Raw genomic sequence first — 27626 nt, 5'->3', positions numbered from 1 at the left:
TTGTTTGAATGATTTATTTTCTTGTTTTAAACAACATTTTTGAGGAGGATACAGAAATCTGAAAACGACAGTAATAACGACAAACATAACAGAAAAGTATCCCGCCGTTTTTCCGTAAAACACAATCGGCAACATATTTCACGACGACTCCAGCCTAATCACCATCACGCACTCGTCATGTGCTTCTTAAAGAGACGTCTTTAATCAATTTCTCTTTTAAAAATCTTGACTTCCGATACTTGATTGCAAATTCTGGTGAGCGCATTCAAGAAAACAGCATTAGACCTTTGGGCAATGACATGGAAAACAGGCACGACATCTCTGCAGCTATAAGCCCGCAGCAGCCTAGACGCTGTTGTCTGAATGTGCAGAAAATGCCTTTGTGTTAGAAGAACACATCAATCAGAGCTGACGCTTGTTACCATGACATTGCCATGGTGACACAAACATGCTACCCCAAAGATTACAAAGCTCTCAGTCATGAGTTTTGATTGAAGAGCAGTGCTGTAATAAGGCTTTGATAAAAAAAAAGCTCATGTCATTCATCGATTCCACCTGAGTGTTAGGAGACAGTAGATACACATATGTATGCATGATATTTCAACCATTGCTACTACTGTGAATATAATGTATGTTTGAAATGCCATATATTTTGGTATGCTGAAGCCTGTAAGTTTACCACATGTTTAAAACAATTGGTTGCAGGTGAACCTTAAACATTTTGTGGCTGATTGAGGCAACTGGTTCTCTCAAAAAATAATACATTGCTAGCCCACACTTTCTTGCAACAAATTTAGCACAAACTTTATTTCAAGATCAATACCAGTCAACGTAGACTGAACCGCTCATTAGATTTCATATGGATTATCAGCCCCCACCGAATACCTAGTACCCTGTCTTACAAACGACATGCTGAACAGTCATACTCAAGCCATATAACCCTACCTACACTTCAGATACTCAAACCTGTAAAGGATATGGATACCTGTGAACTGGAATTCTATTTCATGCTACTGAATTAAGAGGCCATTACAGTTCGTATCATCACTGGTACATAAAGCTGTAAAGTTATTACTGTCGTATAGAGCTGGAAAGGACACAAACATCGAGATATTTATGAAATAAGGAATCTGCCATGTAAAAATCCCTGAATTTATGCTTCATTTGCATTTAATTGTGATGAATATTTTTAAATATTTTCATAACGTGGAATGTTATTCATGCACACGTCCTTACATTCATTTTCTCTATATATCATAAAATGTACTATTTAAAATATACTGTATACCATTTAATATCCAAAAAATAAATACATTTGCGACCTGACAAAAATGAACCCCCGATATATTTGTCTTTTCTATAAAAATATTTAAAGTTCTCACTGTGACTTCAGCCAGTAATTTAAGCTGGAAGTCTTCAGCTTTAAATTCATATCTTCGTGGACAGACCAGCCCATTCTCATGGGAACTTACCTTTCTGACACCAGCAATTAGGTGAGTAGAGGATCGACGGCTTACCCTAACACAGCATGAATTTTTATATCTCTTTGAGATAATATTCCTCACCAGACAGCCTAAGTATGCCAAACAATCCTGGAATGTCCTGGGAATTGGCACAGATCTCCAGATGTTTTGCAATCACAGAGACATTAGTGATCAATTTCACAAAATTCACAAGACATATAAAGCAAATGCTTTCAAGAAAAACAGATTACAGTGCACGGCTGTCAGGAGTGCGCCTTCCCCCCTCCTCAAAATTTCTAACTACCTTCCAGACAAATTATGGTTGCACCATTTCTTCTCTCTAAAAGCCCAGAAATTAGTTCTGACTACTTGGACTGTCTGGTGCTGACATCATACTAGAAACAAACATTTTTTTTTTGTGGAAAGTTCTTTAGGGCATGCTATGGGTGACACATTTATATTTTATTCCAGGCATTTCATGACACCTTGTGTCACTTTACCCAGTCTGTCACTTTCGTTTTCCTTTTCTCCATCCCTGCACCATATAGCACAATCCACTCAGAAAGTGCTCAAACAGAGAGTTTAATGAAATGTGCCGTCTAGGAGGCATTTAACTAGCAGTCATAGATACAACCTGGGTTAAAAAATTGTTCCTTATTCAGTGTAATATGGAAGCAATCAGTCATAGTACAGTATATCCCGGTACACTACCTGAAGGTAATATTGAACATTAAAAAGTAAAAGAGAAATCAATTCTTAATTTCAAATGAAGGCACTATATATGTAAATACATTTTAAGGCTGGATTGTATGCCTTTTTAAAAGCAATAAATTATGTATTCCCTTCTGTAGGAAAGAAAGGGCAGATTGCTAGAGAAATGATGCTTTTGGATTGTTTCCTGTACATGTGCTGGTACCAGGGTTTGTTCTACGTCTGCACCTGATCCAGACTCAAATGGGACGCAGCCATGTGAACAGAAGCAGGAAAGACCTGAAGGCTCTGCTGCCGACGTGTGGATTCTCCTTGGACCTCCAGCACCTTCACGGGAGTCAGGCCCTCAGTCAAGCTGCCGAGCAGCAAAGTGCTCCGCTTCTCAGCGGCTGCTAATTCTCTTGGGGGCCTCGTCTCCAAGTCCTCTGGCTCTGCTTTCAGCGCGTGACCAGCCATGACATCCTCGTGGGAGACCTCTGCACTATCCCTGCCCTCATTCTCCGATGAGTTTGTGCGAGGCACACGATCGCCCAGCGCCTGTATGTACTTTGGGTCCAAAATGTCCTCTTTGATCTGCAGGTCCTGTATCTCACCATCTTTCAGCACTGCTGCAATCACCAGTTCAGATTGTCCGCTAGCCCCTGCTGCCTGTCCACTGGCGTCAAGGCTAACCAGGTGGTTGAGGCTGCTTAGAGAGGCTGACTGGGCCACAGATCCCACCAGTCCCTGGCTAGAAGAACACAGGGTGGTGAACAGCAGCTGTTGGGAGTGAGGATCATCAGAGAGAGCATCCCCTGTGGACGCTGGGAAAGCCAGCACATCCTTCACCGTGGGCATGTTGGAGGGCATTGGGCGCAGTATGAGCCTCTGTGCAGATGCAAGGCTCGCACCCCCATTGGCCAAAACAGCAGAGATGGGTAGAGTTTGCAGGGTAATGGTTCCATCGTCCTGGGAGCGTGATGTAAGCATCATGGGCACTGTGGCCTGAACAGAGCCAGGAACACTGATTGTCCTGTGAAAACAGAAAATACGTTTCCGCACTTGTATTTCAGGAAGATGCCCGGCAACCATGTATAATACTGGCCTTCATAACATCCCATTTGCCAATAACTGAGAGCCCCTCATTTAGTCACTTGGCTAGGATCCCAACTCGCCCATTGCGCAACATCCCAACAGACCACTGCAAAATGAAACTCCAGCATCATGTAAATTATTATATGCTCTGGGCACCATGCTGTAAATGAAATTCAGCCTGAAATAAGAAAGCAATAAGCTTTAACTGGCTCTGTAGCTAATAGAACAAGGCTGGCACCTGAAATGCAAATAGGTTAGGATATAGATGTGTGCAATATCTCCTAAGAATAATGTATTTATATTTTAACTTCATTCAAAACACAATACAATTAAAATATACATTAAATATTGTTCCCTATCAGGAATTCTGTGCTGTATTCATGTAATCAACAGGAGAACAAAAAAATATATTATGTATACAAGCTGTATGACAGAATTTACCTTACAAGGAAACCTGAAATGCCTTCATGGCTTGTAATTCCCTGTTAATTAATGGGTGTGTGAAAAGGTGACATACTGCTTGCACAGTTTTTTCTTCTGTGAGTTTCATTGCTTATTAACCCAAGAATTCCTTACACATTGTCACCAGTACTACCATTACTGCAGCAGGGTCCCTTCTGCGACTTAAACCAACACACCTCCTCTAAATTTGAGGTCACCTGCAAGCGCCCTCACCCACTGCACTGCATGCTGATTACGACAGAATGAGAACAATCTGATGTAGATTCCTACACCATAAAAATGTGGAAAAAACACAATATTTATCAAATTCTGGTACAGAACTTGCTGGAAAACAAGCAAGCCAGCCATGATACCTTGTCATCCATATAAGGACCAGAAGCTTAGCATGCACTCATTCTCCTAACCTTGGCATCTGCACAGTGGCTGGAGCAGAAGCGTCCTGGTTTGGCTGCAGCACACGTTCTGCTCGGCCGTCTTCCTCATCCGGGTGCCTCTGGTTGGGACTCCGTTTCCTCCTTACAGACCTCAGCAGCTTCTCTCCAGCTTTTCCTGGATCAGGCCGGGAGGCCCCATGGTTGACGGCCTTTCCATGAGATGTCACACTGTTCCCTCTTTGGCCTGGGACATATTCTGCTTCGAGGTTTTCATCATCTTCAATGACGACCAGGTCTGTTGGCATCTCCTTGAATTGGTATACCAGTCTCTGGCCCTCGACCTTGGCAAGGATCCCTCGCTGGTAGTAGTACCTAGGAGAAAGAAAAGGATGAGTAAGTGCTATTAAAGTAGCCAGGGCATGTGAATGAATCGTTTTAACTGGATTTCACCATGTTCTTCCCCTCTCACCTGAGCGCCCTTCCCATGGTCTCGTAGTTCATATCAGGTTTGTTTTTGTGCTTGCCCCACAGCCGCGACACTGCCCTGGAGTCCACTAACTTGAAGATGCCCTTCTCCCTCTGTGTCCACTTGATGTACCTGGGACAGGTATTTTTGTCTTGCAGCAGGGCCAGGAGAAATTCCCACAGGTAGATCGTGTTTCCTGGGGTAATCAAATTTCAAATATAAGAATTATACCCTCAAAAAAATTACATGTTAAATTCATACTTTCATTATAAAAAAGCACTAGAATTACCAACATTCTAGGATGTTGGTACCCATCCATCCCTCTACTACCGATATAAGTAACAGTAATACTGCATAAAGATCTAATGATATGGTGATGTATGGTGAACTGGTGTCTCTAAATTGCCCATAGTGTGTGAATCTGTGTGTGTTTGTGTATGTGTGTGTGTGTGTGTGTGTGTGTGTGTGTGTGTGCGTGTGTGGGTGTGTTGTGTGTGTGGATTAGGTTTATATTATATTGTGGCGACGAAATGTCCCCCACAATAGGATAAATACCTGTTATTTTGACGTTACGGAGACCATTCTTAGGTCCCCACAAAGACTTGTGAATGCAATCAAAAATCTATTCTGTTTGGTTTCTTATAGTCAAGGTTAGGGCTGACGCAGGGGTTACGGTCAACTCACAGTTATGCACTGTATTATCAAAGGTACAGATTCACGAATTCAGCTTATAACAACAAATCTGGTAACAGTACAATAAAGAATAGAAAAGAAATAACAGTAATAATAATAATAATTTGAGAAGTTGGGTGACACAATGGCTCAGCCGGTAGCACTGTAACCTCACACCCCCGAGGACGGCGTCGAGCGCCTCCCCTGCTGCTCATTGTCTGCATTTTCTCCCAGTGCTTGTGCAGGCCTCCTGTCTGTGAAGTGTTTACATATAAAGAGCCAATGGCGTGCTCACCTTTGCCCTCCTTGTTCTTCTTCTTCAGCGGTAGGCTGGGGTTTACGATGGGAGAGCACGGACGTGTCAGGCGGGCTTTGCGCGCTGTAAAGGAGGTGAGAGCACAACGTGTGCTTGGAGTCACACAGAGGGCACAAAGGACAGCAAAATTAGGGCACCAGCCAATGAAATGATTAAGGAGCGCGGCGTGTGACCAATGAGCTGTACACTGTAGTGCAAGGACACCTGTTACAATGTAGCTGCACCAATGACTTTAATTCTTATAGCCTGAAGGGAAATGAAATGAAATGATGTGAATTATTTGGATAATGTGACTCTCAAATTTAATTACTACTTAGGTCTTCATCGGAGTAAGAAAAAAGATTTTCACAACAATGCCGAGTCTTCAACGAAGTTCCAAGCTATAAAATAAATCCAAGTATACCACATGATTCCTCACTATAAGAGAAGCGATTATTCCTGATAACACATTTAAATATCCCAAGGTATGGCTAACTCAGGCGTATTTGGAGAATGTTAAGTGGTACTTGTTACTGAGTTAGGTTACTTAGGACAGCAGGCCTGCAGGAGCTGCGGTCAGTGGGACAGTGATCTAAGGGAGTCCACTTTGTAGACAGTGGTTACCAACCCAAAATGTCTACTTCACCACCTTCTAGACACTGTCTCCTGCCAGCACTACGATGACTATGCATGAGTTGTTGCCACCAGCTACCAACATGACAGCTTTTGAAACACTGTTTTGTTCCTTCTCTACAATCACTGGTACAAGTTTCTGTCAGACTGGAGGGCGTCTGTTCGGAGTGGTTGTTTGGGTGGAATGGACCAGTCTTTGTGGGAACATAAAGATGGGACTAGATGGAGGTGGACGCATTTTAAAACGTGCCTGACTATTGGCTAAGGTGTGGGCAATGAGCATCCACTACTAGCACTTGCTGTAGTACAATTTGTGGCCCAAATGGGCTTAACCTACAGTGAGAGGTATTCACTTGATAAAGGAGATCCTAGATATATTAAAATACAGAAATTCCCGACAGGCTATAATACTTCATCAGTGTTGTTGTATAACTTGGCGAGAAACCACAAATTTCATCATTAAGATTGAGTTTTTTGGTTCCATTAATTATAGACTTTTTACCAGACTTGAATAGGTTTTTTATAATTTTGGTTTTTTTCCATCTACAAAACTACTACTATAAATGACTTTGTTTTGTGACAAACCTAAATTATATTATACTACATATAATATTGGATTATTTATTGATTGATTGATTGATTGACTGATTGATAACCTGGTTATAAATTGTTGCCTGAGGTCATTGAATAGATGGTGACTATCAGTTAAACTAAAAAAATTAGCCAACACTCAGGGGAATATGAACAAAAACAGAGGCAGGGAAAATCCAATTTATACCTTTGCTTTTCCGTTGCTGTTTGGAAATATTCTTCTGTGGTACTTCATCTAAGGACTCTTCATCCACACCCTTAGTGCATAGCTGTTCTGATTGCAATGTGATGTAACCAAGTTCAGAGTCCATCCCAGAGACAAAAGAATGAACTAGGAGACAAACAAAACTGATGTCATCAAAAGGTAAGTTAAAGCTTAAAACATCTAGAACAATCTAGAACTTGTAAGCATTGGAGAATGGTGTGGATTTTGTGTTGTCCACTATCATTAACAAAACACCAAATCATTTTCTCATAGAGGAATTCCATCGCATCTCTCTTGTAGATATACAGACACTGGTACAATCGGCGTCAGGATGCAGCCCCTGAACAATTTGCGCTGGGGGCCCTGGTCAAGGGCCCAATGCTGAAATCACTCTGCCAACCCTGGGGTTTGGACCGGTGACTTTCAAATTACAGGCACAGCTTGTAGAGCCACACATTATTCCAAATATCAAAAGAGAGTAAGATTACCGTTAAAAAACGTACTTAGACGCTTTTCATCCAAAATGTTGTTGGGCGGCTCCATATTTAGTAGAGTCCCTGCAGCCTCCATGTCCCCTCCAGTGTCAGTGCATGCATCTTCTGCATCATAAAACCATGGAGAAGCTACTTAGAAGCCTTCAAAACAGAAAGACCACATTCTTTGGAAATAATCAGTAATGGCCCCTTTACCTGACAGTCCGAGGTCACCTTTCATGATCTGCTCCTCTGCGGCACTCAGGGAACTTTCAGCCATGATGTTACCGGGAACATCGTCTGATTCCAGGCCCGAGTAGACCTGCATTGGGTCGGCTGTCAGCACTGGCTCCACAATGACCGCTGGGAATATGGATGGGTCACCCAGCTGAGCACAAGGGGACAAGCGCAGAGCTATACTCATAAGGATGACATGCTGTTCAACATCGACACAAACACCACAGAACGAAAATGGCAGTAAATTAAGCAAACAGGCTTACATGTAGCTTATTTAACAAAACAATAAAATAAATCACAGAAGATCAGAATGAATAATCAAGACCAACAAGTATGTAAGCAGAAAGTGCCAACCTAAAACATACATTTATAATTCTCCACAAAAGCATGATGTAATTCCTGGAATGGCCAGAAGATGGGAGCATACTCTAAGATGTGAGAACTCCTATAGGCTTAAGCTTAATGCTTAAAAATCAAGACTGCCGACTGACACTAACCGCAAGAAGTATTTATGATTTTCAGAATCTGGCCCAATGTAATGGTTCAATATAATGACATAAATATTCACAACTAAAATTTGGTCTGTGTACTTGAAAAAATCTAGTCTGTGTGTGTGTACTCTAAGTAACGCCATTAAAAATGTTTACTAAACATCACCTTTTGCCATCAAGCCGGAAATGTGTTGTTACCATTTTTCTATCTGTAGTCTGTTTTTCTAAAATGACGTTCAAAATTTTATACTCAAAAAGAGTCCTTTCCGGTTACTAGATTTATCACTTATTTTGCATTGTGACCATCAAAAAAGATAAACTACAATGAACACGACCGCTGGACACCCCCTCGAATATTGAACATGGAGCAGAACAAGGTGAATGATTTCATCACAACACGAGAAGTTTTAGTAGGTATTACTAATTCCCCTGACCTTTTATGTCTCAACAGGTTAGTCAGGTAAGACCTGAAATAACGTTACTGAGGTAACCGGTGAGAACACATTTAGAAAATTAACTTGTGCAGCCTGAATTAGCTTCACAAGATACCACAAGAAGTCCAGTCAGCTGATTTTAATGTGTGAACGATAAATTCGAAGTCACTGCTGTTCTCAACCACATAAAGCCATAAAAGGTGAGCAGAGGACACCATAGCCATTAACCTTCATGTAATAACTATCCCATGGGCAGAAATTATGTGGGTAGGGTGGGGTAATTAATAATGGGCAGAAATTATGCGGGTAGGGTGGGGTAATCAATAATCAGAATCTTCCCATAACCATAATGTCATGATGAATGGGTGGGACCTCAACGTTCAATGAAAGGTTGCGGCCTTGGAATATCCCCTACTCTCTGTGACTTACAGAACGGAGTATGTACCTGTGGATGTATCCATCCATCCATCCATCTATTTATCTATGTGACCTGCATGAAAACCTCACTTCATTTTATACTGGTTTTAGCTCTGCTCTCTTCTACCCTTTGCTTTTGTATCTTCTGACCATGTTAGCCTCCTTTTTATATTGTGCCACATAAAGAAGACACTGGGACTGTGACTGCAAAGTCACTGGTTCCAATCCCTGATCGCAGAGTGATGTCACCATCGGCCCCTGAGCAGGTCCCTAACCCTAACTGCTCCAGGGGCTGGCTGACCCTCCGTTCCCAGTTGTGCCTCAATTTTGATGATAAAACTTCTGGCAAATAAATAAATGTAAATACTACATATATGAACTGGCAGAAGTGGCAGTACACCCAAGCCATGGCAGTACACCCAGTCCTTTCTAATGGCTGGGTTATGCTCACACATTTCTCAAAAGAAATCTTACTACAATTTGAAAAAAATAAGCTTATGCATCTGGTACCTCGTTCATGTCGTCTATCTTGCTGGTGACAAACTGGAAGACAAGTTCATTTTGATGGGTCATAATTTTCATGACGACTAGGTCGGGGAGAGTTGCTCCCTTCACTAACCCGCAACAGAGCAGGAACTGTCAAAAATAAAATTTTGCGGTAACTTTGCAGTTTCACAAAACCAGCTGAGGCCGGAAAGACCAAAGTATTTTATGGTAAGGCTAGAGAATTCAATGGATGCTGATCATGAACGGTGCTCCACTTCTTTCTCCTCTGAAGACAGGGACTCATGCAAACCTGCCAGAAAGGAGAGAGAGAAATTATCAGAAAATGTCAAAACTAAAGGCAATACTTCTGTATAACTATTGTTATATATAGGTTGACAAAAATAATATTGCTCTGACAAATTTTTTTAAAAGAAAAAGTAATTGAAAATAACATAAGATTAAATATTATCCCTCCATAAATTTTACTGTAAAAAGTTTGTAATTAAAACAGTACACTAAAAACATTATCTATCCAGTATCTAATAGTTAGCAGTACAGGGTTATGTAGTGCTCTGATGCCTCACCAAGAAGCACAAGATAAGGGAAAGGCCCAGACGGAATGCTTAGGGAATACACACACAGACACGCACACACACACACACACACACACACACACACACACACACACACACACACACACACACACACACACACACACACACACACACGTTGCATGCACACACAGACACACACACATGTTGCATGCACACACAGACACATGCACGTTGCATGTACACACAGACACACGCACATGTTGCATGCACGCACGCATGCACGCACACACACACACATGCACGCACACACACACACACATGCACGCACACACACACACGCACATGTTGCACGCACACACACGCACATGTTGCATGCACACACACACGCACTCACACGCACATGCATGCACGCACATACACATACACACAAACACACACGTCGCACGCACACACACAGGTTTGTAACCTTAACCATAAGTAACCAAACTAAATATGAGATTTTTACTTTTTTGATCTTCATTCATAGATCTTTATGGAGACCTGAAAAATGTGCTCACGATGTAAAAAAAAAAAAAAAAAAGATAACCATGCAGAACCGCACAGGAGAGTGGACTTGTGGCCGTCAACTGGTAATTACATGAGCCTGTTGCTGAGCTACATTTACATGGCTGACGTTTGCCAACCCTTTTTTTAGCACCGAATGCAAACAAATAATTTGACATTACAGCCACCCCTACGAAACGCTGGAATGGCTGTAGCGACTGTCCTCTGTTTCGTGGCGTTGCGTGAATCATCGACCCTCCGACTACATGGACGAAATGAGTGTCGTAGGTCATCAATTTGCAAACAAGGTGTGGAACATGAACGGCTTTAGTGAGTTTTTTGTTGACAATCCCCGCAAACACACGGTAACCAGGGGCCAACTGAAACACAGACAGCTGCCCTACGGCATAATGTGCTGGAGAGAACCAGCAAAGAGAGAACAATGAGGAACAGCTCAAGTCGCACCACCCACAGTGACGCCTGCTGCCATGCACTGAGGCCTGCTTGATAGTTGCACACTTTGTTACTAGATAGTGTGGACTTGAATGTTCCGGTGCCAGCTAAAGAAACACACCAGCTATCATACTACAAGTCCAGCATGTCAGAAGAAATCACATTCATTCAGCAGAAACCAAGCTCAGTTCATCAGAAATGACAGTTCATCAGAAATAAGTCCACTGAAGCGCTAGACCTATCTTAACTGTTTATGAGATTAAAGGAACCTCAGCTACATCTGTTTGTAAAATACAACACAAAGCAGGGGGCCCTTTGCCATACTCGCTAAAAAGAGGAAGAGAAACGCGAAAGGAGGCCTTGGAAAGACGAATGGCAGAAATGCGCCGAGAGACTGACCTGTGAATCTTGCAAGTACAGGAAACGCGTCATTGAGGTTGAGCTACTTCCTGACTGTTAGACCACAGTCAGAATAGCTCCTTTCTTTTAAAGTAAGAGTGGAAATTCTGCCCTCTCTTACAGGTTTATTCAATTTAACTCCAGCCTCACCTATTCCAATGACCATATTCTGCATTTTACCTAAAGATGATGCCCATCATTGATTATAATAATTGTATTAGTATGAACTTGCTTTAACTAGAGAAATGGTACTGATTAACTGTGAAACTCTAACCATAATGTATCTATTGAAATGTCATACAAAATATACATTTCTCTGAGTTCTCTGATTTTGCCTCATAATACATTTTCCGTACATAAAATCGAGTCCAAAATGCAAAATGTTATAACTGAAAAGTCTTTGCAGTATACAGGGCCATCAGAAGCATTTTGAATGGGGGGGGGCACACTGGCATAAAACAAATAGTTTATGTTACATGTGGGGGAGTCCAAACGAATGATTATGAAATGTGAGAGGGACACGTCCCCCTCAGATTTAATGGCGGCGATGCCCATGCCAGTATGCATCATCTTTATAATATGTTAAAAAAATATATGATTATGGAAATACTGCAAAATACAGATATGTAGCTGACAAAACAGACAAAGTCTGAGTACAGAATCCAATCCTGTTTTTAAATGCGTTTTGTCTGAAATATTTCAGAAACTTGGCTTTGAAGGATTTTTTGTTATATTTCCTTCTGTGAAAATAGCCGCTACAAGACCAGACCAGAAACAATTTGCTCTAAAAACTTTTCTAGTGATGTTTTAGTATCTTATACAAAGCACTGAGCTAAGGAAAAGAAAAGTATCATGTTTATAATCATTTAGCATGCTGAAAAAGCCAATCGCATTTTAAAGTGAATGCATTCTTTTCTCTATACAGAGTGTTAATTTTCATACGTGCCATAAGGTCACTCTAGCTTATGATGATAAACAGAGCAAGTAAAGACTTAGGCGCTGTAGATAAATACTAATAAACTTTCCGGCCTCAGGAAGTGACTGGCCCTGCACATAAAAGCAGTCTTAAGACTTTGAAAGATTTCAAATAAACTTTATTTTACTTTTCCCATCTCAATAAAAAAACAAACCTTGCTACGTTGTACAGGTTTTCTCCTAATATTTTCCTTGATTTAATTTCTTTCTCATCATTGCCTGATACAAACAATTATATAATTAAGCAAAATGTATCAGTGTTCACTAATATCACTTATTACAGAATATTACCCTTACAGCCTTACAGGTGATATCCCTCCCTTACAGGATGATATCTCTCCCATCCAGGGCGATATCCCCCCCTTAATGGGTGATATCTTTCCCATCCAGGGCAATATCCCTCCTATCCGGGGCGATATCCCCCCTTACAGGGTGATATCTGTCCCATCCAGGGCGATAACCCTCCCTTACAGGATGATATCTCTCCCATCCAGGGTGATATCCCTCCTATCCAGGGTGAAATCCCCCCTTACAGGGTGATATCCATACTTTACAGGCTGATATCCCTCCCTTCCAGGGTGTGCTCCAGCCTTGTGCCCTGTGCTGCCTGGAATAGACTTCATTATACCTGGTTGGAAAATATATGGAAAAATGGAACTACATTTTGCTTTAATTGTATATCAAATACATATAGACCTTATAGACAAGATATGACCTTTGTAAATAAGCCTGTTAACTATGGGTGTAAAGATACATCGATGCATTGGGATATCAGCATCAGTCCAATGATAACATACCAGCTTTCTGCGCTGGCAGCCCTCCCTCCTCCCAAAGCCTCCTCTCCGTTTGTGTGTTTCTGTACAATCCAGTCTCCCTGCTTATTAATGACAATAAAAATCATGCTCCAAGATTCTACTCTCTTTGTATTGCATTAATAGTGTGCAATTAAGTTCCCATGTGAATTATTTTCACTGAAGTTACGAAATGTTTGAATTTACCTTATCAAAATAAGCGACTAACCGAACTGAACTGAATAGAGATAGAAATGAAACATTTTCGATACGGAAATAACATTAGATTAGATCCCCTGCGTTGAATCAGGTATCAGCACAGGTTTCTTATCTATTTCTAATTAAGATAAGGCAGCACTTTCATACTGCAGCCTGAGGCCAAAAATATACACCGGAGTCTAATTTTGGTGACTATTCTTAATCCATTTATTTAGCTCTAATAAAAGCATCAACTATCATATGAGTGTGAAAATTCGGAGACATTCTCCTTATTTCTCCTCACCCTTCTTTATGTGAACTTAACACTGGATTTTAGGAACATGCAAAATATTGTAATTCTATCTTGAATTTGTTATGGAATTTGACTACATTGTATTATGCTGACTACTGCAACAAAAGTTCCAAACTCCAAAATACATGGCAGGTGTTAAATCAAGCAGGTGGTCTGCACTTTGAGGCTGCCATGCAAACTGCGATTTTTCTAAGCGAAATACACATTCCTCGGCTGTTGTTTCCACTTATCAATTCACAGTGTGGCCAAACGGCTGATGGATTTCGAAGCACAACACTGCAGTCATGTCTAGACGCTGGTTGGAGGAATGCAGTAGGGCGTCGAGGCCACATCACCTGCCCAGCCTGGGAAGAGTGCAGTGAGGAGGCCGCAGGAGACGGCCAGGCATCAACTGTGATGCAATTATTGTTAATTACAGTGAAAACTGGGTAAGCAGGCAAAAAGAATGAGCCGCAATAAACTGCAGAGAAAATCTGCCATCTGTACATTTCTGTGCCATTTATAATGACAGCATGTTGCATCATCAAGGGCTGTACCACTGTGACGGGAGATAATCCGCCATCGAGGGAGCTGCTATGAAGCTCCATGGCCTATGGGCATGGCAACAATGCTGTGTTCTTGCTAGTTTTATCAGCCTACTGTACTTAATTAGTTGTGTTTCACACCGAAAAAATATCATACAGACAAAAAAAAAAAAACCTCACATTTAGCATGCAGCAAAACTTGATTACGGATATACTTCTGCAAAAACCTACCACACGTAGAACAAATCCTACTCTGGCGACAGGAGTCGATATAGATGATTATGACACAGGATGTCAAGTATCATGAAGAAAAACGTGCCAAAGTCACAAAGGAAAATTATTTTTTTATACATTTTTTAAGAATTTTATGCACAGGCCTACTGATGATTAATATAGTCAATATCTATGAAAATAAAAATACCAATACCTGAGCTAGTGCAGTTATACAGTGTTTTATTATGGCTGAAGTCATGGTGCCATAGTCCATGCAGAATAAAATAATCCAAAAAAATGATCTCCAACGATGCTGCAATGTCATGCTTCACACAAACAAACCCCTTTCCTGTACCGGTCTTCCCATTGCCAAGATGCCGGACACTGCCTTTCAGCATAATACATTAGGTTATATTAAAGTATGACTGTTCTGGAAAACTAGCATCTTATTTCAGGTTACTTCCACCAGAAGCACCTTTCTCTGTCCCAGTACTCATTCAAGCTATCTTCCATGGCTTAATTGGTCTATTCCTCTAGTTCATTATCTGTACAGTATATCTGAATTGTTTTTCCAACACTGCTACAGTATAATAAAGTATAATGCAATTAAAAAATTCTTTCATCCCTAATCGGAATTATAAGCTTGATTAAGTTATTCAGTCATTCAAGGGGATGACACCAAAAGTCTGCATTCATAGGAAGAACCATTCTCTCCTTATTCTGAATAGACCGGTCTGCAGCCACGCAGACCCATATGCAGCAAGCTGCCATGCACTGCATGTTCTGACACCTTTCAATCATAGCCAGCATTATCCTTTTCAGCAATTTCTACTACAGCAGGTCTCCTGTGGGGTCGGACCAGGCGGCTAGCGAGATCAGACCAGACAGGTCAGCCTTCGCTCCCCACGCATCCCACCTGAGTCTTGGGCACCCATGACCCCATCGTTGGTTCACCGGTTGACCTCCCTTCTGGTAGGTACTGACCACTGCATGCTGAGAACACTACACGAGACCTGCTGTTTTAGAGATACTCTGACCCAGTCGTCACATTTTGGCCGTAGTCAAACTGGCTCAGATCCTCAGACTTGACCATTTTTCCTGCTTTCAGCACATCAACTTCAAGAACTGCCTAATATTTAATGGCACCCTTGACAGGTGCAAGTGTAACAAGATAATCAATCTTATTCACCTGAACTGTCAATGGTTTTAATGTTACAGCTGATCAGCGTATGTGACACTCCTTTTCCAAATAGCATAAAAGCAATACTGATTTTTCACCACATTATTAAAAATGGAGACCCTTCACATTCTGCTGAAAATCTATCACACACTGATTTTCTTAGTATCACATTTTTCCAGGTTGGGAAACCAAAATCACTTCATTCTTCTTGCCAGTTTCTGGGTCTCTTTGTATATTAGGACAATGATCCACCAGTCTAAGCTTGTTCACAAAGGAGGGACAGTTGTGACTACAGGCCATAGTGTGTTGTTTCATGGAAATAGTGACCTGTATGAAAATGTGATGCAAATCTTTTTTACTGAATGTCCCCATGCACAGTGCATACATGGATTTTACTTTAACTGACAGTCTGCCTGAGACAAATATATTTGCATTAACGTACAAAAACATCTCCTGTTTCAGTGCTGCTCCGTCAGAAATACATCCTGCATAAGAGCCAAATCCAGATGCTCGCTTTCCATTCTTTTCAAATATGATATATTTTATATCTATCCACCCTTGCAATTTTAGGGTAACACTTTACATTCGCTGCACCTGCAGAATGGCATTATAATGCATTCAGAGAACATTCATGACTAACATAGTATACCATAACATCCTTAATATACATTATGAACAAACATTATGTGATTACGTTTCTTATTACTATACAATGCTTGTTTTTATGTATATTAAAGTATATTAAAGCTGTTGAGATATGTTAGGATGTTAAGGTATAATTACATGCTACTCAGGAATGTTCTATGAATGCATTATGAAGGTGCACTTAATGTTCTATGAATGCATTATATAGGCATTATGAAGGTGCACTGAATGTTCTATGAATGCATTATATAGGCATTATGAAGGTGCACTGAATGTTCTATGAATGCATTATATAGGCATTATGAAGGTGCACTGAATGTTCTATGAATGCATTATAAAGGTATTATGAAGGTGCACTGAATGTTCTATGAATGCATTATGATGGCGCAGGTGATGTAAAGCATCACAGGCCCTTGCTCCAGCTTATTTCCCCGATGCAGTGCCTCTCCCCAGTGTCACTGGGGCTCAGCCAGTGGTCTTATCACCCATTTTTGCTTGTCCTGAGTGGAAGCTACACTGGGGGGGCTTTGTGCTTTTTTTTTTTTTTTTTGCTGAATGAGCAAGATAGACAAAGAAGACCTTTCCCTTGACAAGCAGCGTTGCCCGTGGCCAGAAGCACTCCTTTTCACTTGGGATATCAATAATTCAGTCTTTGCAGACAAAGTGAGGACATGTGAAGCACAGAGAGAGCTTGTGGCGCTTAAGCTTTATAAAAGCAAACAGTGACACTGTTTGACAGCTGAATGGAACATTTACAAAGCCCCTCTGCCCAGCTGGGGGCAGTGACTTACAGAGGTGATGGTAAGGAGGACATGTCTTCAGGCCAGAGCTCAATTAACCAACAACAATTAAGCAGCTGCTTAAGTAGGGCTCACAGGAGGCTTTGAGCCTGGCTTTGTGTCTCCATTCATCAAGTGTAAAGCAAGACAACCGCGATGTGCCTTGGTCACTCCGGCCGGAGGGAAAAAGCAGGACGTAATACCATAATGCTGCTGAGAAGCTACTCGTTCATAAAGGCAACAAATTCTTTCTGTTACCAGTATCACAAACTCCTGCTTTTACTTATACTTCTGATATATTGCTTCTTTAAATATCATGACCTTGTTTGTTTTTAATATGCATGTGTTCTATGTTTATATTTATATAGGAAAAGGATCAAATAATACTGCACTAATATCTACAAATAAATACTAAAAGGCTTTTTTGTGGAATCAGTCTTTGTGCTTGTTGGCCAACATGAAGCATTATGTATTATAATAGTAATATTGTAATGGATATATACCATCTGTATGGATATTGGCGTCTTGGTTCTAGGTATTGTAGAATCTATAGACACACCCTTCTCCTGTTCCAGGCAAACCTGGGCTTGGATTAAGACCAGCAGGTCACAGATACACACCCAGAACTACAGGTCACATTGCTGTGGAACAGGTCTGAACACACAAAGTCTAAGATATACCGTGCTCTTCATTTTTATGAAACGGAAATTGTGAATACGTATTAATATTCAATGTATATTATTTATACTACACAATGTATAGAAATGGAAAGCTGCCACTGAAGCGTGCCCTCTGCAAAATGGTTTGCTTCGCTTTTCAGTGTTTTAACATGACAATTGTTGTCACAACAAAGTAGCTTTAGTTCACATAAATGAATTCGACAGTAAAATGCACTTCAATTCTACTTTAAAAACAACGCTTTGGTACAATGGCTGAAGGAGAGCTGGAAAATACTAGAGATGTATAAAAAGGTTACAAATTCAGACATGAAAAGGAACATTTTGTGATTATTTTCAGTGAACATAAATGCACTCAGTCAAGAACCAAACTGTGGTTTAAAAAAAGGGATTTGTGAAACAGGAAATGTGTCATTGCTTCACAGATAAAGCATAAAAACTCAGATCATCTTTCTGCAGCAACATTAACCACCATTACTACTGCAGGATATGAAGTGTCCTGAAATAATTTGAGATCAACAAAAAGAACTGGAACTCTTTGTACTCTATTACAAAAGCAAAAAACTAAATGCTACAAACACATGCCTTAATAATATTATGAACCGCCATGATTTACGAAGATACAATAAAAGTTATAATGAAATTATTACAGACTATACAAATGAGCTTTGAATTGTGAAAAGTCTAATTTAAGGTAAATTTAATTTAAGGAAAAATAAAGCCTTGATAAAAAGCCTCTCAGAGGAAAGTAAAAAAATCTACTCTGGTATATATACTTATTACACCTGAATTGTTTTAGGCAAAAGATCATTATTTTTGTATGATATTGTTAGAAAACTACATATACCTCTCTAAATGTCAAACTCTCTGTTATACTTTTTTACTCTAAAAGCCAGCATGCGTGGCATATAATTCAAATTTCCATATTAAATTACATTTATTAAAGCAAAGGTATATCATTGGAAATTAGCACATGAATCAAAAGCACTAGCATCCAGAATTCTGGCCTGTCCTTCAGTTTGCTTACTGGGTAAAGGTTAAGTACTGACCTCAGAAAATTATAGCTCCTGTTGCAAGCTTCACGTGAAAACTCTGTAAAAAGGTGTGTAACCTGTTTCCAAGCAAACAAACCAAATCCAGAATAGAATACAAACTTAATAAACAGGCTGGAGAAGATTATATATTCCTTGAATGTGGTAAAAAAGGGAAACTAGAACCAGTGTTCTTCCTTCTGTTTCGGCATATTTTAAAAATAAAATTAAAGAAAACAAAAGAAAAGTAGCAACGCACTGAGAATGAAGCAGACGTACACTGCAGTAACTTGCTTGTCTCAGACTGAGTCACGGAACAGTCAGCCACTCACAGCGCCGAGAGCAGAGGCTTCCGTCGGAGCCAATCAGAAGCCTCGTGCTCGTCTTTCATGCAAATATATTCAGGTGAGAGTCTGGTAAACTATGGATTGGTGGCTAATTTTTGCAACTAAGAGGGCAGCAAGACAAGCTTCCATGAGGCAACATCAGACTTTAGCAAGCAATTGAAATCTGCAAAGACAAGATTCCAATGTATTTGAAGCTATTTCGTTATATTTAAAAGTATCATTATCATGTTGGGTCTCTAGGCGAAGTTTGGACTTTGAGCTGGAAATACAATGTATTTGGCTTTCTCATATGAAAGGCCAGCCTTGTAAAACTGTATGTATGCCGAAAGGGAAGCTATCAAACAAAAGTGAAAGTTATGCAAGTGTAAATATTAAATAATTTCTTTTCATAGCACATGTTTTTTTTAAGGGCTCGGTTCCTTTGTTAATGGAACGACAAGTTCTGTGCTATTGATTTTTGACTTGGGGATCTCATGCGAGAAGCTTTTGTGATCAAGCTTGGATGTAAGTTTCATGGGGCTCATGGAGCTGATTGCATGGGATGAGTGCAGGCTAGTTGTGTAGTAAACCATATGTAAAGTTGGCACGGTTTCTCTGTGGGTAACACTGTTTCCTCACACCTCCAGGGTAGGGGTTCTCCCCATGTTTGCATGTCCTCTCCCCATGCATGCTCTTAGTGCAAGACTGTGTTTAAGCCCTGTAATGTAATAATGGGTCGAAGGTATTCAGCCTGGCGCTGCCCGTGATTGGTTGCAGGATGCCAGTAACAAAGAATAATTTATAAAATAATTGGTTGTGGTGTTATGGGTGTATATTTATCTTTTATACTGGGCATCATAATTAACTAGAATAATTTCCTAATGATTAAAATGAATTATTAATCACTTTCACATTCAGAATGAAAGAAAATTAACATTTTAGTTTCGCAGTTTGTAGTTTTGGAGTAGTAAAAAAGTAAAATTAAATTAAAAAAGCGTTTTAATTTCTGGCAACTGTAGCTGTTTTATCTGATGCAATTTTAAGTTTCATAGTTGTGTCGATTTCACAAAAACATTTTTCCTTTTCATTTCGGAACAAATAGCTATTAAGCTACAATGTACGTGTAGCTCGAAAGGAAACAACTGAGTAAATGAGAGAAACAAAACAACAAAGGGGATGTGTTCCTGAGGAAATGAAACGGTTAACATTCCATCACGCTAAGGGTCACGCATACAAATTACAGGCAGGCCCAGCTGCCATGGCCAGGAGAGACAGAGAGATGATTGTTTGGCGACGCATTTTGCTGGAGCTTTACAGATAATGACCACTGAGCTCACACATGTCTCACCGGAAACTGTGTCTAAGGTGTTACTGGCATGGAGGTTGGAGGGAACTGCCAGTAGGTACAACATCTAAACACGAGATTCGGACATCACCGCATTGGTTTGAGATACAAGACGAGAAAATGAGAGAGCTGATTGCATGCATCAAATAAAGACTTGAGCAGGCAGTTTTGTCAAGCACAGCCTCTGCTGAAAACTGCACGGAGAGCATATTCTGATCAGGTTTGAGTACAACATCTCATTACAAAAAAAAGCCCTTTTGTGAGCACAAAGGAAACACCCAGTGGTCTAGCAAACAGTCAAAAAAAAAAAAAAAAGTTATATGGTCAGATGAGTCATTCTTCAACCTACAATCTAGAGTTTTTGTTTCCCACAATGAAAGATTCTGGCAAGTCTGTTGTGATGAAGGGTGCATTTTTTTTTGGGTTTAAATCAAGCTGTTTGAGGGCAAGGAAACGCTGCTCTACAGAAGTGAGCACGCCGAACTGCGGGAGGCAGACTGAACAGACAGCATTAGACCCATCCATGCATGCCAGAGTCCTCTATACTGGGTGTCCCTGGTAACTCAATGGATTCCTGGGCATCCAAAAATGGGTGTAAGTCACATGCCAGGTCTGTGCAAGACACCAGAGCTCAAGCACAACACTTACGGTGGATTACAGCGTCATCAAGGAAACTGTCAGAACGGCGAAGAACAGGCGGCCTTGTTTGTAATCAGAGATAAAAAGAATTCAAAACAATGTATACTTATATAAATACTTTCCCTATTTGGTTCCTACACGTAACACAAGACTTTATCCCATTTCCTTCCAAAGCAAACTAAGAGTAGTTTCATGAGTTACATATTTTAAGTAATAGGTTGTCTTTAATATCGCTTTAATTCATTAGCAGACCAAGTTCTTTGGCAGAAAAGGTGCAAACTTCAGTTTTAAAATATACTGTGGGTCATACCCGATTAGTATACCCAATCCGGGTCTGAAAGACTAGCCAATGTGGAGTTCTATTGTATTCGATTTTTTAAGCATGACATTACGCCAATTACTTCAATTACTTAATTATCAAATTGTTTTCTTGCATTTAGGTTTTAAATCATAATTATGTCCCTCCTTAGCCTTTCAGGAATGGGGCTTATTACCAGAGTGGAGTGTTTAATGTACACAGTCAGCTGCAACATCAGATCATTTTACTAATGATGGTGCTCATGATCCAGACTAACTTAAAAAAATAAGTATCTAGCAGAGCTGTAGAAGGAAGTAAAAGTGTCAGACCTGTCAGCAATAATTCAGAGCCTCTCAGTCATATTTTGGTTATGGAAACTGGTAAAATGCAACTCCAAAGAACAATGTACCCAGAGGAAACCCACATAACGTAAGGAGACCATGAAAAGTCCACACCTAGAGCAGAAGTGGGGTTTAGACCCTTAACCTACCCTGTCCTGTTTAGTAACAGACACAGCAATTCTATTAATCTAGTTTATTTCATATAAATATAGCTTTGGCCAAATATAAAAAATAAGAATCTGTAACTGATTGCTTAAACTATTCAAAAACAAGCTTCCTCTTCTAAAACCCCATTTACCGTCATTCGTGGTTAAGTACCATGGGACAATGTTCTGGCTTTGGAAGTGTGTAGTTTAAACACAATTATTAAACTTTTGTCAGGGTATCAGGTTATCAAGGTAATTTATTGCTACTACAACCTCTGATTATGTCCCAGTAAGCATAGATGGTTATGCTGCTGAGGTGTGGTAAACATGCAAATTACTTAGTGAAGAACATATAGTAATTTTCTGTCTCAGATCTTGACTAGAGTTGCACTATGTGCTGATGTTTACCCACGCAACTGCCACATAGCAAGTACCAGATGATTGACACCATCAATAACTTACCGTAAAACATTTTCACCCTGTCACAATAAACAAAACTTAAATTGCAATTTTAATCCTTTTCAAAATGAATCAAAATAAAGTTTACTGCACTTTCATCCTTGCTGCTTTTATATGCTAATTTGTCAAATATTTTTAGAATCTAATACTACCTGTACAATGAGTGTATCTCCAAAAAGTTCAATTCATTTAGATTTGAAAACCGTTTCAACCGATTCACCGAAAAGAACTGATTCAAAAGAATGATTCATTCACAAATCTAACATCACTAAGTCATACACAATGTGGCATGTTTGTGAGAATTTTAACAATAATGACTGATATGGAGAAAAGTGAACAAGATCTGGTTACCAAAAGACATATTTTGATTTTGACAGAGATGATATTCAGCAAAAGGAAGAAATTTGTGGTAAATCTGCTTTGTTTCTGCCCTCTAGAGGTGGAAATTTCAGGGCCAGAAAGTAAAAATCCAAAGGTTTTGTTTCAAGCAACCAGTTGAGAATAAATAGTGACAGTAACAGAGTACTCATCTGGCTGGTTGAAAGACATTCTTGTTCTGGATATTTACTTTCTGGACCTGAAATGTCCACTTGTTGACACAATTCGTAAGAACGTCAACTTATCTGACAGGCTGAATTGTAGATACAGTAACAACAAGAACTTTTTGGCTATAGTTTATTTTGGGTGAATTTTTAACTCCTTTTTTTGTTTTATAAATATCACAGTATTGTTTCACAAAAAAATCTAATACAGCCATGTGATTTTTTTCTTTCCATTATGGTGCAGATATGAATCATGAAGCTCATGGACCAAACAATGTTTTCATGGCAGAAGTTGATGAGCCAATGGTAAAAATCAACACATAGAGGAAAGAATTTTGTATAAATAGTAGCTTAATATTTAGCATTGTAGCCTCAAACCTCCAGAGCTAGGTTTCAAAAGCAAGCTGTAGCTGTGTCGATATTGCACATTCACTACGTTTGTGTGGTTTTCCTCTGGGTACTCCTGTTTCTTTCTGCAATCCAAAAACATGCGGTTAGCTAAACTGGTGATTTTAAATCGCCCACAGGGTGTGACTGTGAGCACTGCAGTGGACTGGCATCCTGCCCAGGGTGTTCTCCTGCCTTGTGCTGCCTGGAACAGGCTCTAGGGGTACTATGATGCTGGACAGGATCAATGGCCATAGAAGATGAAAAACACAGATTAGGCAGCATAAAAGAGAAAATTTATTCTAAGCAGTTAACAACAATATAATGGGAATGATGGATCCCAAAATGGCTTTGAGATAAACAGTTCAGACTATGAAGGTTATTATTATTATTATTATTATTATTATTATTATTATTATTATTAGTGGTACTAGCAGAAGTAGAGAATTCTCAGCTTCATAGGTGTTAAAACTATGGAACGTTCACCGTTTCTTGTGTCTGAAAAATATTTCCATTAAGCATGAACTACTTTCCTCATGATGTCATGATGCTAATCAACTTCCATGGATATTCATCCATCCATCCATCCATTTTCCAAACCGCTTATCCTACTGGGTCGCGGGGGGTCCGGAGCTTATCCCGGAAGCAATGGGCACGAGGCAGGGAACAACCCAGGATGGGGGGTCAGCCCATCGCAGGGCACACTCACACACCATTCACTCACACATTCACACCTACGGGCAATTCAGTAACTCCAATTAGCCTCAGCATGTTTTCTGGATCGTGGGGGGAAACCCCACGACGACATGGGGAGAACATGCAAACTCCACACACATGCCGCCCCTATGGATATTCATCTCACTAGGAATATGCACAGCACATACAATGGCAAACTGCTGGAGGTACAAAACATCCCATTCTGTGGCAGCAAACATAGCTTATGGGTTTTTGGACTATTGACACAAAAACAACAGATACTGAATACTTCTTTCTCTGTCTTTGCTAGGAAAAATAAAAATATTGAAAGCATCGGAAGGGGAATGTTTTTGACCGTGAGTTTTCACCAGCTGTATCCATGGGTGAGTCTGAGTAACAGCAGTTGGAAGGGGGTGGGAGGATGTAGGAGAGTGTAGGAGGGTGCTGCAGGGTGTGGGAGAGTATACAAAAGTGTATGAGGGTGTGAGGGGTGTAGGAGGGTATGGGAGGGTGTAGAAGGTTGTGGGAGGGGGGTAGAAGGTTGTTGGAGGGCGTAGAAGGGTGTGGGAGGGTATGGGGTGTAGAAGGTTGTGGGAGGGTGTAGAAGGGTGTGGGAGGGTATGGAAGAGTGCAGGAGAGTGTAGAAGGTTGTGGGAGGGTATGGGGTGTAGAAGGTTGTGGGAGGGTGTAGAAGGGTGTGGGAGGGCATGGGGGGTGTAGAAGGTTGTGGGAGGGTGTCTCCCTGAGCAGTAGGAGTGATCATTTCCATGTTCACATATGAAGTTATTGTATATCAAACAGCTCAAAAAAAATCTACAGCTGTTTCAAATCTCCAGTTTGTAAATTCAGACCCACACTGCAATGTCCATGTCCCCTCCATAGCTACAGGAGTCTCCTGTAGGCACTCCACTTTTCTTGCAGTACCAAACAGCCTTCCCCCCCATCAGGGGATACCCAGGCAGGAAACAGGCAATTTTGAGATACCAACTGCATCTCTTTGAACTTAACCAAGAAATCCACGTCAGGGGGACTGAAAGCCCCAACGCTGGGAGTGTCAGGCAAGAGAGCTACCAAACGGGCCACCATGTCACCCTCCCATGCCAAAACATACTCTTTGTAAAAATCTGTGACTTGAAAATTTTAGATGTACACCCTCAAATGGTCGGATATTAATCATAAAGCATTTTTTATCTGAAGTAGCTACTATATATACTATATTTGTTCATGGTTTGTAGAAGTAAATGAGTTATTGTAAAGTGTTACAAAACCAAAAACTTGCATCACATATTAAGTATGTTACTCCTCGGTGAGGAATTCATTCCACAAACATTAGGCATTCATATAATATTTGCAACAAACAAGCAGCAGTAGCCACATCTCGTGGCCAAAACTTCCCTTATTGCAAGTGACATCAACACACTATCAATAACGAACAGGAATAGGCTACCATTATTGGAAAAAATAATGCCTCTGATTTGAAGTGATTTCATCATCATGATCATAATCTTTAGATTAGAAATTAGAAAAAGTTATGAAAGTACGAGGTCATAATAGGGCTTTTCAAGAGGGAAAAAGAAAAGAGTTCATATCTGCTAGATGATGAGCATCAGAGAATCTCTGATAAAGGCCAACCGCCGAAAATGGGCGGAGTATGGAAGGTGAAAGGCGACGCGAACCTCCAGTAAAAATAACTAAATACGGGCGAGTGTTTTTTCTCTTCGCTGCACATAACACCGTGGATATTTCTAAAACGAGGCAAACAAACATTGTGAGGGAGAAAAAAAACAGACAAACATGGTTTCATGAAAATGGTGTTATTACCAAGGTGCCAAAGAACCCACATTACCAAACCTTTGTTTCTGAAATTAAATCACGGAGTAACAACAATACATTGTTCTTTCTTACTGATTCCCAAGAAAATCAGGCAAATAAAGTAGCAAAGTACTGTCGACACTTAGACGCAATTATACTATAAATACATAGAGACAAACGAACTCGGGTCGCGCACCTCTCCCTTACCAGCAATAGTGTTCAGGCTGTGACAAAAGGCAACGTCTTCGTCCCTAAACAAGTAAAACTCCAAAAGTCTCAGTCACACAGTACTTATTCTGCGTGGGCATGTAAAACGTCCAAATCCTGTTTCTGTGAAATAACAAATACCAGCATGGGCGAGTTGTGTCAGGTTAAAAGTAGACCCCCGCCTGGCCCGCCTCCGTTCCAGCGAACCGACGGGGATTTCCTTGTAGGAACTGCTTTCTGTTTTGAGACTGGGCGAGCAACTCACATATTTTCCCATCATCTAGTTCAAGGGATCGTCTTAAAATTGACTTCATTTTCAATTATTTTAAACGGGCATAAGAGCAACAAGGGCATCCTGAATTAATGTACTAAGAATACTGATTATGGTACTTGGAAACTAGTAACATGCAGGAGGTCCTCTTTGCGCTGACTGGTAGATTTTCATTCTGATCATAAAAAAAAAATCATCCAGTTCTAGGAATTTCATACATAATGATATATCTAAAATAGTAAAATTAAAATCCAACCATCCATTTTTCATACACTCTTGTCTTATGCAGAATAAAATGTAAATGGTGAATTGTTAACGTTAAATTTATTTTGAAAATGAAATAATTGTTCGTCTGTTTACATTACTATATGCACAAACCAGATGGGAGAAATTCGAATAATGTTTTGTAGTTTTCTATATAGCTTTTAATAAATCGAAAACATATATTTTAAACAAAATGATGAACTGCTAAAAAAAAAAAAGTAACAAAAGACAAACTATCGAATACAAACCAGCCAAGGAGACGGATATTCGCATGCATTGCATTTTCTATATGCGCTCTGCTAAATAGCTCCACCTAGTGCTCATTTGCAGTCTGCTCATTCCTAATCTACATTTCATTATCAGTCCTAGCTGTTACTTTGGTGACAATGCCAAATCGCTAGTCCAGCCCTGAAAGGAACAGCACACAAACAATACAAAAAAAAGCCAAATCAAAATTACTGGCACCTTTTGTAAGTTGCATGTGATGATTGTATTTCAAGCAGTTTCATCCTGCTAAAAAAAATCCTGTAACAAGTGTGAAAAGTTTCAGGTGCTGGTAATTTGAAAGTCATGCATTGAACCAGGTCAAACAGACAAAAGTAGATCCCGTGTTTTGTGTGTCTGTGTGCACCTCACCAAGCATAGAAAGTAGAGAATGGTCTGTGGAAGCATGAAATAACATTTTAGAAAAGCATGGACAACTGCAAGGTTACAAGTCCATCTCCAGAGATATTTACATTCCTGTGTGCACTGTATGAAATGATAATCAAGAAGATTACCAAGATATTTTGGAATGTAATGCAGAACCCAGTGTCAGACAGTTTGGTCTCCGTCGTGGGCCTTTTATTGATATAGTTTATATTGCTTTAAAAATATCTATGTAGGGCCCCTGTTCTGTCGATTTGTCCTACCCTGCTGAGCTGTCCTACCGTACCACATTTGAATAAATATATCTGTCGATCAGTGCTACCCTATCAAACAATGCTACCATCATTTTTATGGGCTGAAAGTGGATGGCCGAAAAATTAGTAATAAAAAAAAAACATCAACAATGTAATGTAGACACTGCGACAGTATTACCAGTGTTAGAATTACAGGTAGCACATTTTGATAGACTGAAATACTTTGATTTTA

The 27626-nt window shown here is 40.1% G+C and overlaps 1 protein-coding gene across 4 annotated transcripts; it reads right to left on the bottom strand.

The window, feature by feature from the left end:
* Positions 1 to 26188, bottom strand: LOC125712943 (ETS-related transcription factor Elf-1-like). Of its 4 annotated transcripts, none has more exons than XM_048983574.1 (9): positions 25947 to 26188; positions 9509 to 9794; positions 7636 to 7807; positions 7435 to 7545; positions 6929 to 7072; positions 5518 to 5601; positions 4554 to 4746; positions 4115 to 4456; positions 1 to 3186 (listed from the first exon to the last, which is right to left on the bottom strand). In XM_048983574.1, exons 2-9 carry the CDS (start codon positions 9578 to 9580, stop codon positions 2391 to 2393), a joined length of 1914 nt encoding a protein of 637 aa, XP_048839531.1. In that variant the 5' UTR covers positions 9581 to 9794; positions 25947 to 26188; the 3' UTR covers positions 1 to 2390. The 4 variants fall into 4 exon arrangements, with proteins under 4 accessions (XP_048839531.1, XP_048839530.1, XP_048839528.1 ...); XM_048983573.1 differs by having other exon boundaries at positions 25958 to 26188; XM_048983571.1 differs by lacking the exon at positions 25947 to 26188 and adding an exon at positions 18778 to 19107.
* Positions 26189 to 27626: the final 1438 nt, after the last annotated feature.

This window comes from Brienomyrus brachyistius, chromosome 18, assembly GCF_023856365.1.
Source record: "Brienomyrus brachyistius isolate T26 chromosome 18, BBRACH_0.4, whole genome shotgun sequence".
Classification (NCBI taxonomy): domain Eukaryota; kingdom Metazoa; phylum Chordata; class Actinopteri; order Osteoglossiformes; family Mormyridae; genus Brienomyrus; species Brienomyrus brachyistius.
Note: the sequence above shows the minus strand (reverse complement) of the source record. Positions and strands in the feature narration are given on the sequence as shown.

Excerpts from the sequence above, each read along its gene's own strand:
- LOC125712943 (XM_048983574.1), bottom strand. The coding sequence starts at position 9,580 with ATGAAAATTATGACCCATCAAAATGAACTTGTCTTCCAGTTTGTCACC. Across the intron at positions 7,808-9,508 it reads AGATAGACGACATGAACGAG|CTGGGTGACCCATCCATATT; the intron begins GTACCAGATGCA and ends CCTTGTGCTCAG. Across the intron at positions 7,546-7,635 it reads AGGTGACCTCGGACTGTCAG|AAGATGCATGCACTGACACT; the intron begins GTAAAGGGGCCA and ends TTTATGATGCAG.